Source organism: Mirounga angustirostris, unplaced genomic scaffold (assembly GCF_029215605.1).
Source record: "Mirounga angustirostris isolate CCGP_5_RB_7025 unplaced genomic scaffold, mMirAng1.0.hap1 SCAF_11, whole genome shotgun sequence".
In the NCBI taxonomy this organism is placed as follows: Eukaryota; Metazoa; Chordata; class Mammalia; order Carnivora; family Phocidae; genus Mirounga; species Mirounga angustirostris.
This window is the reverse complement of record NW_026991719.1, coordinates 108,279,373-108,294,003: the sequence shown is the minus strand read 5'-3', so window position 1 is coordinate 108,294,003 and position 14,631 is coordinate 108,279,373. Positions and strand designations below refer to the sequence as shown.

At 43.5% G+C, this 14,631-nt stretch overlaps 1 protein-coding gene across 2 annotated transcripts in view; it reads right to left on the bottom strand.

Annotated features, from left to right (window-relative positions):
* The window catches only part of STK26 (serine/threonine kinase 26), a 53,579-nt gene extending 44,315 nt beyond the window's left edge, over positions 1-9,264 (bottom strand). Inside the window, exons 1-2 of one of the 2 annotated variants that reach the window (XM_064574580.1) lie at positions 9,088-9,264; positions 8,831-8,981 (exon numbers count right to left, since the gene is read on the bottom strand). In XM_064574580.1, coding sequence (XP_064430650.1) covers positions 8,831-8,872 — 42 coding nt within the window. In that variant the 5' untranslated portion in view covers positions 8,873-8,981; positions 9,088-9,264. The remainder of the gene's footprint in view (positions 1-8,830; positions 8,982-9,087) is intronic. The other variant, XM_045882618.3, reaches the window with a different exon arrangement.
* Positions 9,265-14,631: the final 5,367 nt, after the last annotated feature.

Below are 14,631 nucleotides of genomic sequence, written 5' to 3'. Positions count from 1 at the left end.
AAACTTCGTTAAGCAGATACTGGTAAGCTGTTTCTATAATTCAAAGCAACTGTTACTCTTCAGCTAGACACTCTATTGTTCTGTAATGAACAAACTGAAAATCCAATGGTGGTTGATTTGAACACTACTTTTCTCTGTCCTCTGCACTTTAAATTGATAGGGTTTTACAGATTTCTTTTCCCTACTTATTTTTTAAACAGGTGAAAGGAGGAGAGGGCAGAAAAACACCACAAAGAACACATAATCTGTTACCAGGATCGCAAAGAAGGATTGAAAAGTTTTTCGGTAAACATTTTTTGTGAGTAAAAGACAAAAACATAATGTCTTCCATTTCCTTAGCAGCACATTTTCGAAGTGACTTGACCAAAGAGGAGGAAAGTAGCCACTTAAAAAAAGAATATTTTCGGGCGCCTGGGTGGCTCAGATGGTTGAGCATCTGCCTTCGGCTCAGGTCATGATCTCTAGATCCAGGGATCGAGTCCCGCATTGGGCTCCCATCTCAGCGGGGAGTCTGCTTCTCCTCCTCCCCCTGCTTGTGCTCTGTCTCCCTGTCTCTCCCAAATGAATAAATACAATCTTAAAAAAAAGAATATTTTCAACTCTTTCACCTAAAGCTGTCTACAGTTTTGCTTACGCTAGTTCTCAGGAAGTATGAACCACAATTCTGTTCTAATTCTGCTAGAAGAGCCGGAGCTATGCCATACCAATGACTAATCTGATATTTTAGGACACGGATCATTCTAATCCATGATGGTATGATAAATGAAGGAAAAGAAAGGCCAGCAGGGTGCAGTCAGGGAAATGCTGGAACAAGTCCAGAACAGGCTGAGGGGGTGTGTAGCTCCATCCCCAGTTAGGTAAATGCTGGTGACAGGTGGTGGGGAGAGACAGGCAGGAATAGAGGAGAAGGATGAGATCAGGCTGCACTAGGTTTCCTGGCTTTTCTGAACGGGCATGTCAACTAAACCGCCTGAATTACATGGGATTTGGGGGAGTGACATCAAAGAGGATGGTGGGTAGAGTTGGCTAGCAATGTGTTTTGTTTTAAAATCCAAATGTAAAGGCATTTTCCAGTTGCATAGCTCCTCCTAGTTCATAGGACGGTTGAGAGGAATTAGTCAATATATATATATATTTTAAATCTTTTAAAAAAGATTTTATTTATTTATTTGAGAGAGAGACAGAGAGAGCACAAGCGGGGGGGGGGAGGGGGAGAAGCAGAGGGAAAGGGAGCAGCAGACACCCCGTTGAGCAGGGAGCCCGACACGGGGCTCTATCCCAGGACCCCAAGATCATGACCTGAGCCGAAGGCAGACGCTTAACTGACTGAGCCACCCAGGTGCCCTGAATTAGTCAATATTTTTTAAAAAAATACTTGATTTCAGAAGCATTAATTCAAAGATGTGATCCCTCCTGACCATATAACATTGTAGTCTAAAACGGCAGATGACAAAATGAGAAACGTACGTAAGATGGAGTCCAAATTTAATTGTGCCTATTTTATTGATTTTTGTTCTCTGAAAAGCGAGTTACCTCATGGCATTCTTCCAGAGACATTTCTTTACATGTCCCTGTGGTGAAAATTGTTTGGGTCTCAATGACAAGAAATGAAAAGGAATTTGCTGCTGTTAACTCTGTTCTCCTAATTCCATTTTCTAGCAACAAATAAAATGAGTAAAACCACCACTAATTCAGAAGACACAGTTCAGTCAAAAACAATCACCAAGCCATCTAAAGTTCCACTACTGGATTTCCGTTTTTTATTTTTCAGACATTATTCCCTGTAAAATGTGAACATCCGTGGGAGAGGTCACTCACTGAGCCATTAATCAAAAACATCTTAATATGAATGAAATTTATCAGATTCTTTCTAATGTGACAGTTGGGACAGAGAAGTAAAACAGTTTCTTTTATTTATTTGTATTGGCTTTGGGGGGGGTGGGGTGGGGATGGGAACAGAGGGAAGGGACAAGAGGTTATTTCTCACAAAGACACAAATTTGTCTGCAATCAGCCCTAGTTACAAGGAACGCAATGAGTCTCTTTTTTCTCTCAAAGGCCCCTGGAAGGTAAAGAGAATGAGAGCTTCCTTGTGTGGACAGCTGATTAGTTACAAGTATAGATTGTTAGACGTGTTAGATATAATGTATTAAAATCTTTTTCGTAAGTATAAAAAGTCTACATTGTGCACACGTAAATCAGCCTCCATGATCTGTAAGAATTCAAGCATTACACAATATATTTAGAGAAACAGAATGGAAAAAAAAAGTTAGAAAAGTCTAGTCTATATGGGACTCATTAGCCAACACTTTTACATATAATTCATGCCTAGTGGTATAAAGAAAAGTAAAGTACATGGTCCCCGCCTTCAAGAAATTTACAACCTCATTTGGAAGACAAGTATGTTAGAGAAAATCTAAGGCAATGTATGAATCAAGGACTGTCAGTCTACTACTGACAAGAGATATAATAGGTGTTTGGAAATACGAGAGATTTCTGTAGCCTGGACCACTCAGGGAAAGTTCACGGAGACAGTAAGTTTGCAGACCTTGAAAATCAGGTAGGATCTGGTCAGCCAGTGATTGCTAAATTGTAACTGGCATGGTAGAACAGAAGGGATTTCTTGCTGGGAAATAGTGATAATGTAAAGTTTGCATCTGTAGACCAGAGCCAGATAACAGAAAAGTCTGGAAAGCTGAGCAGAGGACTTTGGGTATGGTACTGGTAGTGTGGAGAAGAGGAGAGGGAGACAGGATTTCAATAGAAAAATGTGGGTTATTAAGTAGCAGAGAGATGAGATAATGAGAGTGTTTTCATGTGATTAGCCTAGCATTGTTTTGCAGGATGAACTGCCCATATATATCATAACACCTTTTATAAAGGGGCTCGAAATATACTCCACAGATGATGGTTAATTCATCCTAATAACATCTCACCGAAGCAAAGGAAATGCAGCTTTTATTATTCCCCATTTTGGAGATGATTTGCTCAAGGTCACTGAATAAATGAAAGGCAGAATAAAAAACCACAGTATCATGATGTTCATCGGTTCCTAAGTACCAGCTAAATTATGTTCTCTTATGGTCTACGACTCAAGCAAGGGAGATACATGATGGACCTTTGTCCTCAAGTGCCATTTCCAGACCCTCATTAGTGTTCAAGGCACACGTCCTACCATGCCCCATTCCTGTTTACTTTCCCTATAGCCCCTAAGCCCTCTAACCCCATACCTTTCAACTACCTCCAACTCTCCCAGCTAACAGTTGTTTCTGACTATTCTGTTCCAGTTGGTCTTCTGCCATTATCATTAGCATATTCAGCATCCCTGTATCAACCACTCACCAATGAGGACAATGGTTCGGCTTTATCAATGCAAGACAATGCTTTCAAACCTCTTTCCACCTCAAATTGCAAAGCTTCAGAAGGTGTGAGGGAGGGAAGAACTCCACATACTAGATTGTGGCACCAAACTGAACTCCTCCAATTGTTTTCATGATCAGAGTTAGTTAAAGGATTGCCCCCAGTTAACCCCTTCTTGGTGCTGACACATTTTCTCATCTTCCCATGCATCCTGAAGTCGCCCTTCCTTTTCTTACAAGCTAGTCCTCCACTTAGGCTTCCTGTCTCGTGAGGGCCCACACCTCCACATACTCTCTCTGGTATTAGCAACTTCTCCCTTCTCGGTGGCTCCTCTTCAGTTTCAAGTAAAGAGACTGGCATATAGTAAATGCTCAGTATATGCCTGATGAATGACTAAAGCTCCAGATCTAGGTCTTCAAATATTTTTTGGACATTAAAAAAAAAAGATTTATTTATTTATTTTGAGGGGAGGAGGGGCAGAGGGAGAGGGAGAGAGAACATCTCAAGCAGACTCTCCGCTGGGCGTGGAGCCAGATGCGGGGTTCATTCCCAGGACCCTGAGATCATGACCTGAGCTGAAATCAAGAGTCGGCTGCTTAACCAACTAAGCCACCCAGGCACCCCTGGACATTTTTAAAAACAGCCTTATTGAGGCATATTGTTACACACACAAAAAAATTGTACATATTTAATGCATACAATTTGATGAGTTTGGACATACATATATGCCTGTGAAACCATCACCACAATCAAGGTAATAGACTACTGTTCCACATTTTCACTTCATCAGCTCATTGTTACCTCAAATTTCACAATTCTGGAACAGAAATCATTAACTTCCCACCAGATCTGGCTCTTCCCCATGATTTTCCAATTTCTTTCATATGAACCATAACTCCCAGTTTCCCATATTCAACACCACAAAACCTTTGATTCCTCCTTCTGTAATTAGCTAATTATTAAGTCTAATAATCATATTTTTTTTTCTTCACAGTACTGGGCATATGGAAAGCAATCAGTCAATGAAAGGTCGACTGCCTCTGTACAGATATGATTATCCCATTGAAATAGCCTCAGTAGATTCAACTGCCTCAAGGCTTCTCAATCCTCCAGGTCGTCAGTTCATCCAATCTTGAGATTTCCCTTGCTATATATAACTGTTCATTGAGCCTCCTTTACTCAGAAATGTTTCATGGCTAGTCCAAAGGCCAAAGTCCTTCGTCAGCATTCAAGAACCACCATGATCTAGGGGCGCCTGGGTGGCTCAGTTGGTTAGGCGACTGCCTTCGGCTCAGGTCATGATCCTGGAGTCCCGGGATAGAGTCCCACATCCGGCTCCCTGCTCAGCGGGGGGTCTGCTTCTCCCTCTGACCCTCTTCCCTCTCGTGCTCTCTGTCTCTCATTCTCTCACTCAAATAAATAAATAAAATCTTAGGGAAAAAAAAAAAAAGAACCACCATGATCTAGACCCAATCATGTTTTCCAATCTTACCTCTTATTACTTTAGAGGAATTCATCATAATCCAAATGATTTGATCTCACAGAAATTGTGTGTGCATGCACACTTGTGGGGGGTGTGCCTGTCCTCATCTACATGCCTTTGCTCAGGGTACATCCCTGCCTGGAAATGCCCTCCCCCATATGGACCCCAATAATCCTTAGCAGTTAGTTTACCTTCTGTAAGCCTTCAACTCCTCCAGTCAGAAAGTTCTATTCTAGAATAAGCCCTACATATTTTTTGCATTATTTTATATTTCATGTACTAGATTTAACTCCCCAACATTTTAAGACCTTCAAGTGCTAGAGATCGTGTAGTATAATTCTGTATCCTTCCCAGAATCCAATAACGAGGTTCACCAATGCAAGGCACTGTTTTCTACCTCTTAGATAAAAGTCTTTATAATAAAGTATTCATTAATTCTTAAACTTCATTTCCATTTCACATCTCAAATAACAACCACTTAAAAACTATACCACCTAGGGGTACCTGGGTGGTTCAGTCGATTAAGCATCTGACTCTTGATCTCAGCTCAGGTCTTGATCTTATTAGGGTCGTGAGTTCAAGCCCTGCATTGGACTGACTCCACGCTGGGTGTGGAGATGACTTAAAACAAACAAACAAACAAAAAACCCCAAAAAACAAAAAAACAAAACCAACTGTACCACCTTTATCATACTTAAGGATACATGAATACTACTTTTTAAATTCTTTAATAGAAACTTAAACTTTCACAAGAGACCTAACATAAAGCATAACGTAATACCACTTAGTACTCGAATTCAACATTTAACTTTATTCTCCCACTTACATTTTATGAAAGAATTAACAACCAATTTAGAATACTTGTCTTAATAAATACTAATGCAGGTTCCAAAGGAAAATATCTTAAACTTAAGTATAACTTATAACTGAAAACTTCAAAGAAAAAATATGTTTTAAATCATTAAAGAGTAAATATTTGAGTGGAAAGAAACAGGTTTATTGGTTTATTATTTTTTTAAAGTTGTGCTTTATATATTTTTCAAGAGTTTAGCTCCTGGTATGGAAAATTCCTTTAGGTATATACACTAACAAAGTAAGCACAAATTAAGTACAAAACAAATTCATACCCTCAACATTTGGTGTAATAGGGCAAAAATGTTCATTCCCACAATATTAAGAAACATCAACAATATGAGTTTGAATAACTAATTCATAAGGAAGAGTTTGAACTGGACCAAATCCTGGGTTTTCTTTCATCACTCCAAGTTTCTTTTCTATTTTAAACTAGTGGCAACAGAAATTTCTTTGTTCGAAAGTCAGGAATGCTGGAAGTCTTAAGTGATAGAACAGGTAGCTCGGCTTCTACTTCACGTCTCTCCTCAGGGGGAAAAAACACTGTGGATAAAGTAATTTTGTTTTTATTTCTGGAAAAATCATTTTTTCCATCAATCTTCATAATTCTCTAAAATAAACTGTTAAAAAGTTATAGGCTGGTCGACCACTTCACCCTGATTTGTGGAAAACTATACATTAATTTCAAGAACACATGGCTAATTCAAGTTTTCTTACTACTCTAAGGGTTTAAAAGTTGCTCCTAACTCTTGAATAAAAGTCTAGGAGAATTTTACAAGCTCGTGATATATTTCTGCATCTCATCTGCAATATTTTTGAACAAAAGAATAGTAAAAGTAGTCTAGGCTCAAGAGTCACACTGCATGCCATCAAATTTATTTTTAGGGTACTGTACAATTTTAACAGTGGAAAACTTTTGTGTTGCATCAAATGCTTAAGAACCACATCTACAAATAAAGTGGAAATAGGCAGCTAAGAATTTACCTTTCATTAAGATGGAGAAAGTGACAAATATCCCTCTCTTCTTTGCTAATATGGAGTTTATTGCCCTCCCCAAATTATGTGGGACAAAGTAACCACAACTTTGGGAAGGCATACAGTGAAAGGCAGAACTTGTAAATTAAAAGATGTGCTTCACATTCTAAACCACCTTAATTAAGATTTTAAAATTCAAGAGATAGGGAACTCCGATAATTAAACAAAGCAGGGAGCAGTAAGAAATACTGAACAGCAAGCAGGTCCTAAACCATATAAATCAAATAAAGACAAATCAAATAAGGACCAGAAACCATATAAATCAAATAAAGACAAACCAAATAAGGACCAGAAACCATTTTCTCCTCAGCACAGAGTTCCCCAGAATCACAAACTTGATGAACGCGAGGCACACACTCTCTCTCACACTCTCTCTCTCTGCTGACGCACGCGCACACAATGGAGACAGAAGCATGGAGACCCTCAGAGACAAACTTTCCATCTGTACCGTTGTACTTTCCACATAATGGAAAGGAGAGCACGGTGAGTCGTTTTTCGCTCTTCTTTGCACATCAGACGGAGCAAAATTGGAGTTAGTATTGCAAACTACTAATCTCTTGCTACAATCAAAGGCAGACTGAATGAATGGGGTGTGGGGCAGGGTGGATGGGGGAATGAGCCAGGGAGGGGGGGGTGGTCTGAGAAAAAAGTTTGAGGCATTCTGTAAAGCCTGAGTGGATTAACCTTTTAAAAAGCCCTAACATTTCTCATTTCCCTTTTTCTTCCTCTCTTTTTTTTTTTATTAAATACACACCGACTTCCTGGGACTCAACACAGATGTGCCCTATAGGCAGCTAAAAGGCCTGGTGCTTAGTACACACGGGAGTCCTAGGATTGATATATGTTCAACACAAATAGCCCTTTTGTGGGAAAGTATTTTTGATATATGTTCAACACAAATAGTCCTTTTGTGGGAAAGTATTTTTAAAGTTACTTTTTTGTGACCATGCATAAAATATGACCCATTGCTAACAAAAAGGATGAATTCCATGCATCAATTAGTAAATTGAGGCCCCAATCCACAGCGCTTTGATTTTTACTAGAAACACAAGCTGTATATTTACTACTCTAAACGTTTTTTCTTAACTTGAAAAAGTCTGCTTTCACATTTTTAGAAGATAATGAGGGACTGAGGCTTTAGTGTTTCTAGTCTCTGATTTGTTCATAAATGGGTTGTTTAGACTCACTAGCAAAGGAAAAAAAAAGTGAATGCTTGAAAGTTAGTAGACCTGGATAACATTTAGTAGATCGCTTGAAATGCACCAATTTAAAAGCCTAACCGCCTAAAAAGTGTAGGCACACATCGCTTATTTCTTCTTGAATAAAATGAAAATATAACGGGGGGAGGGGCCTGGGTAAATCTGGAGTAAGAAGATGGGTCCCAAGCAGTAGTCCCTTGTCCAGGACAAAAAGCTTCCTTTAACCACATGCAACAGTCGTCTTGTGGGAAAGGCAGGCGGAGGGGGCTGGGGAGTCATCACCTCGGCCACTCTGACACAGGACCCTGCATTTCTCACGCCACACTATGGGCTGGGCCAGGTGGGGGGGAGCGAGACAGAACTTCGCCCTTAAGAAGCAACACCAAAAGGGGAAAAGAAGCCACCTCGCTCTTCGATCTACGCACACAGGAAGAGCCCAATTCAATGCCGCCGCCACCGACACCCCCTTGTCTTGCTCCGCCCCAACTTGTGTGTGTGCGGGGGGGGGGGGGGGGGCGGGGAGGGCACGACTTGCGTTTTACCCCACAAATTCCGAGACACCTCCATCTCTCCCAAGTTAAGACCTCCCACCTCCAGTCCCCAGCGGGACCACGCTCCGCAGGCGCAGGTGTCTGGATCTGGCCTATTTTTACGCTCCCTCGCCCCCCTCCCCCGCACCTCGCCGCGCGCCCGGTCCCTCCCCGCCCTCCCCACCCTCCCCGCGCAGTGCACCAGCTAGCCTAAACGCCGGGTAACGCTTCGAGCCCGACTCCCGGGTCACCTGGCCCCTGCGCCCGGCCCTGCCCTCAGGGCAGTCCCGGGGCCGCCTCTGGTCGCCGGGGACCGCGCACCGGGCTCCGGGGCAGTCACGTGGTCGGCGGAGGCGGCCTGGGCTTCCTCACCTGCATCCCGGGAACTTGGACCGCCACCGGTGAGTGGGCCATGAAGGCGACGGCTGCTCCGCGCTGCTCCTGCGGCGGTGGCGCCTTGGGCTCGGAGTGGCTCCTCCTCCGGGGGTAGCTCGGCGGCCCTCCCAGGCTTTTCGACCGGGGCCTGGAAGGACACACAGAAGTGAGGTGACGGGGCTGGTGGTGCGTCGCCCCGGGCCGGGGGGAGGGGGTGGGCGGTCGGCGGCGCAGCTGCCTGGGACTCAGTCTACCTTTCTGGCGCCCGCCCGCCGCTGTTGCCGCCGCCTCCGCCGCCGCTCCTCCTCCCGAACGCGGGGCGCAGCGTGTGGCGGTGGCCGGGACCTGGGCTCGAGTGATGCCGCTCGTCTGCGCCTCGCCGCTTTAGGAAGAGGAGGTGGAGGCGCCCCAGCAACCCGCCCGCCCGCTCGCCGGGCCCGGGAGGCGGTTGGGGGCGGTTCCGCCGTTGGCCCTGCCCCCGCCCTGCCGCCGGGCGGTGTCAGGAGCGCCGAGGCTCCTCGCCGTGCAGGGCTGTGGCTGGGCTCGCCCGAGCCGGCGAAGGGGCGGGCTCCCCCCCCACCCCCGCACGCGGAGAGGAGAAGCCGGGGACCGGGGGACCCGGCACAGGGCCCGGCCTGGGGAGGGAATGGAGGAGCTTGGGTGACCCCGGGGGTAGGAGGGCGTCCCAGACGCGGCCACGTTGCAGGCAGGCGTTCGAGGCTGGGGCACACGCAGCTTCAGAGACGACTTGAGTTGAAACTTGGGGAGGGTTGGAAGTCCCTCTTGGTTCCCCGATCTAGTCGAGGGTGGGGGCACGGAGAGCCGCCGAGTCGGTACCCGACTCATTCCCGCGGTCGGGTCCCCCCTGGGTGGGGCGGCGCCTCTGGGCGGATCCGTAGCCGCTCGCCTGCTTTCCGGATTCCCCGCCCCCAGACCTACTTCAGGTGACTTGAACCTGAGGCTACCCCTGCCTTTTGGGCTGTCAGTTGGTGGAGGGCGGCCAGACTGGGGCTTCTCTGCCCAAGTTTGCACGTGGAAGAGACAGAGAGAGAGAGAGAGAGAAATTGGAAAACAGTACATCAGAAAAATTAATGAGGATGATAGAGGCATGGAAAATGAGACTGGATCATTAGCAGTACGCCTTATTTAACTCAGCATATAGGCAGCCGTGGTTTCAGCATTCCCTGCCTCCGCTCCCTCTAAAGTTCCACTCCAGCACGGAGACAAGTTCTTTTGAGAATACCCTAATGGTAACAGCAGTAACAATGATAATAGTAACAATTACAGAAATCCCATCATGAAGGCACCTTTAGGGACCAAAAGGGTTAATTACATTTAAAAATGTCATATCCAAGTGCCAATTTAAGATGAGGATGAAGTTCCTTACATTGCAGGTTGTTACAGGTCTATACCCAACACAGTGTTGGGGCTCTAGTAGACACTAAAAGTTTCTTTTGTTTCCTTTGCTGGTTTTGAATCTTTCTCAAAAGATAGCATTTTATTGTTATCAATATAATTATTATTAATGGTGTCATTTTCTTTGTGCCCGGACTGCTAAGTCCTAGATATATGTTAGCTGATTGAATCTTTACAAGGGCCCTCTGAGGTCATATTGCCTCCCTCCCCCCCCCCCCCCGCCGTTTTACAGGGGATGAAAAAGCCTTGGTGGGGTTAAATAATCTGGCCCAAATGTCACACAATTAAGAAGTGGTAGAGCTGGGAATCCAAACCCAAGTCCCTCTAACTTTTAAGATCTACTCTCTTAGCAACTGTCAAGGATACAATATAGTATTGTGAACTATAGCCACCATGCTGTACATTACATCCCCAGAGCTTACTCATCTTTTAACTGGAAGTTTGTACCCTTAGACCACCTTCACCTGTGTCCCCTCTCACCTGCCCCTGCCAACTACCAGTCTACTCTCTGTTTCTATAAGTTTGGTAGTTTTTAGATCATACGGTATTTAGTCTCTCTCTCTCTCTGACTTCTTTCCCTCAGCACAGTGCCCTCAAAGTCCATCCATATTGTCACAAATGGCAGGATTTCCTTATTTTTCATGGTTGAATAATATTCCGTTGCATGTATAGCCATCACATTTCATTATCCATTCAGATGATAAAGGATATAATTGCATTCTCCTTACTCCTAGTTCCCCACCTCCAGGTCCTCACAACCTCTAACCTGATGGTAGGCCCCAATCCAGTCTTTATTTCCCACCAGCCCAGCTCATACTTAACAATGCCAGCCTGGCCAGAAACCTGCAGGGCCACCTAAACTTTAATGTCCTTAGAAGTTCCCTAGAATTCCTGGGGCACCTGGGTGGCTCAGTTGGTGAAGCATCTGCCTTTCGCTCAGGTCATGATCTCAGGGTCCTGGGATTGAGCCCCTGCATCCCACTCCCTACTCAGTGGGGAGTCTGCTTCTCCCTCTCCCTCTGCACCCCCCCCCCAAGCTTGTCTCTCTCTCTCTCTCTGTCGCAAGTAAATAAATAAAATCTTAAAGAAAAAAAAAGAGAGAAGTTCCTTAGGATTCTTTTTAAAGTGCAGAGTTTGATTTAGCACATCTGGAATGGGCCCAAGATTCTGCATTGCTAACAGTTTCCCAGGTGGTGCCAATACTGGTGATTCTCAGATGACACTTTGAGTAGCAAGGGTCTAAATCTCAAGTCCCAGCCCCATTGAACCTTCCTCATTGCTCCAAACCCTCCTTCAATACTCCTCTTGCATGGATTTCATTTGTTCGGTCTGCCCAACAAGATGATTAACTCCCTGAGGCCAGAGCTCCAGCTTCTCTTAGATAAGAATTATTTAGGTAGAATGCCAGCTTTCTGCAGGCAAGATTTTTGTCTGGTTTGTTCACTGCTGTATCCTCAGAGCCTAGAAGAGTGTGTGGCACATAGTAAGCCCTCCGTAGGTATTTGTTGAATGAATGAATGAATGAGTGAATGAATGAATTTCCTTTGAATTGCTCACTGAGTTTAGTGTAGTGCTAGGCAAGTAATGGGTACACTCTATGTTTTATTGATGCCTGGCTAAACTCCTGGGCACTGCTCTTGTTGAATCTTTAAGTTGTTCACTTTACTATATGTTACACTGTTAATTTTTTTGTGTCCTAAATTCTTTCCAGTTACTTTAATTTCTCAACTACCCAAGAGTGAGTTCTGTAATTTTAATAAATAGGTAAATTACGCCTATCTGAGAAGTGACTTTCTCTGACATCCTTCTGAGCCAGAGTTATGTAAGAATGTGGAAGAGTGAATGCTAGATTTTGAGACCTGAACTATTGAGACATTTCCTTAAAAACACCACTTTTGAGATCTTAGTAAATTTTCCGACCCTTGTTTAGGTCTGCTGCTATTAAATAAACTATCTGTTGTAATTATATTTGATAGAGATCACTTGAGTTGTAACATGGAGTTACTTGTGGTTTGATTATGATTTTTCATATATATATATATTTCTTAATTTAAATCAATTCATGTGTGCTTTTGTTACTCCCCACCAAAAAGGACACTTGAATATTTTACTTCAAAATGTCAGCCCAGAGTCCAATAATATGTTACCATATATTCCCACAACTTGATGGAAAAAGTTCCTTGAGGGGAGACACCACATCTTATGCTCTTTGGTAGTAGCCCCATAGAGTGCAAGATTGTGCCTCAGATTGGATTTGGTACCTGCTTGATCGATGTGACCTGAGTGGCTATGAATATTTAATAACTGTATAAATAAAGTAAGATCGTATACAGATTAAGCAAAGTCAGTGAATTTCAAGTTAGACATTGTCTTTGAGCCCAACAAAACTTGATAATTTAAATTTACGATCTGTAATTCCAATTTCCTGACATGTGTCATACCCTCAGTATTAAATATTTAACTTTACCCATGTTTATAAATATTTACTGAGGGGACTGGTTCATAGCTGAAGTGTAGGTAGATAGAAATGGCCAAACTTTGATGTAGGCAATAGTGAGGTAATAATGTATTAGGGTCCTGGTTCTCAATGAGGGGCAATTTCACCTCCTGGAGATATTTTGGTTGTCAGAAATGGGGAAGAAAGGATGTTATCCGGGGTGGGTAGAGGCCAGGGATGCTGCTAATCATTCTCCAGGGCACAAGACAGGCCTCACCACAAAGGACAGCCCAGCCCAAAATGCTAATGGTGCCAAGGTTTGAGAAATCATGCTCCGTACTCTTTGCATTAAGGGTTACTAACCAAGAAACAGACTTGAGAAACACTGTTCCCTGAGGATTTCAGTTTAATGTGGTGGCCAGGGCAAAAAACCAAAAAACAAAAGCAAAAGAACCAACCCCAAAAGCCACCACCAACAAAAAACACTCGCAAAGATACTGGGCCACATCAAGGGAGGTACTGGAAACCAAGCAGTATTTTTATTTTACCTTTATATGAAACCATAGATCATCTTCCTCCAAAGAGTGAATACTACCTAATGAAAAATAATATTGAACAGAGAATAACTTTGAGAAAAATTTAATGATTGGCTTAAAAATATTTAATCATGGAGCAGGTTGTAATGTACTAGGCATTACTTAGGAGCCTTTAAATATGTGACCTTGTTGAGGTAAATTTGACCTCTTACTCCACTTGACAAAATTTAGAGGTAGGGTTTCACATTTTGGACTTTTGACAATTTGAGCCTTATTTAATAACTACATTGGGGGCGCCTGGGTGGCTCAGTTGGTTAAGCGACTGCTTTCGGCTCAGGTCATGATCCCAGGGTCCTGGGATCGAGTCCCTCATCAGGCTCCCTGCTCAGCAGGGAATCTGCTTCTCCCTCTGACCCTCCCCCCTCTCATGCTCTCTATCTCATTCTCTCTCAAATAAATAAATAAAATCTTAAAAAAAAAACTACATTGAAATGTGTAATGTGTATAAATGTATGAAGTGCAAGGACAAATTGATCCAGTTATCTGAATGTCTTTCAATTATCTGAATATTGGGAACGAAAGGGAATGATTTTGGTAATTTCAGAAGCTCACCATCCAGGGATAGGAAGATTTTGATTCAAGCTGCTAGACTCTGGACTGATATTTGGAAGGACGACGTTCAGGGGTCCCTTTTTTAAAAAACATGTAAAAACATATGTGATACCTCAAATCTCCTCTTTGCTCTCTGTGGGTATCAAACTGGAAATCAGGACATAATAGTTCTTGCAGATGTTGCATCCTCACTATTGTTCCAGCAAAGTATCTCGAGAAAAACCTATAGAATCAGTTCTCGGTCAAGGAGCATTAAGCCTTTGGGGGCTTGCACAGGACTCTACCATAGTATCACTTATAACAAAAACTAGTGTCTAAGACTCAGCCTGGCTGAATTTTCTTGCTAGCTTTACTTCCTGATGCTACTGAGGGGAATAGAGCCACAGAGGAGGTGGGTGGAAGCAGATGCTGCTTAAGTGGTTTCCTGCTTGTAATATTTCTTTACATGTGTGCTTACTCACTTCAAAATATTTGCATTTAGGTACCAAAAGCATCGAGCTCATTACCTCTTGCCCTCACCGATGAGTTAGAGAACTGAGAGAGGTAAATGCAGCTCAGACAATGTCATTCCCATGTCGAGGTAGGAGTCAAAAGATGGAACGTTAAGAGGTTTCCTCTTGGTTCCAGTTGTGCTGCCTGTCTAAATTGTTCCAGAATTCCCCTGGGGATCTTTACGGTTGGACGTAAGGCGAAGGTTCTCAGAACCCTGCATGCCCTTACTCTCAACCTTCTTGGTGGTGACGGAGACACTGCTTTCGGCACCAGTCATCCCATAACGATAGTTTTGTGTTGCCATT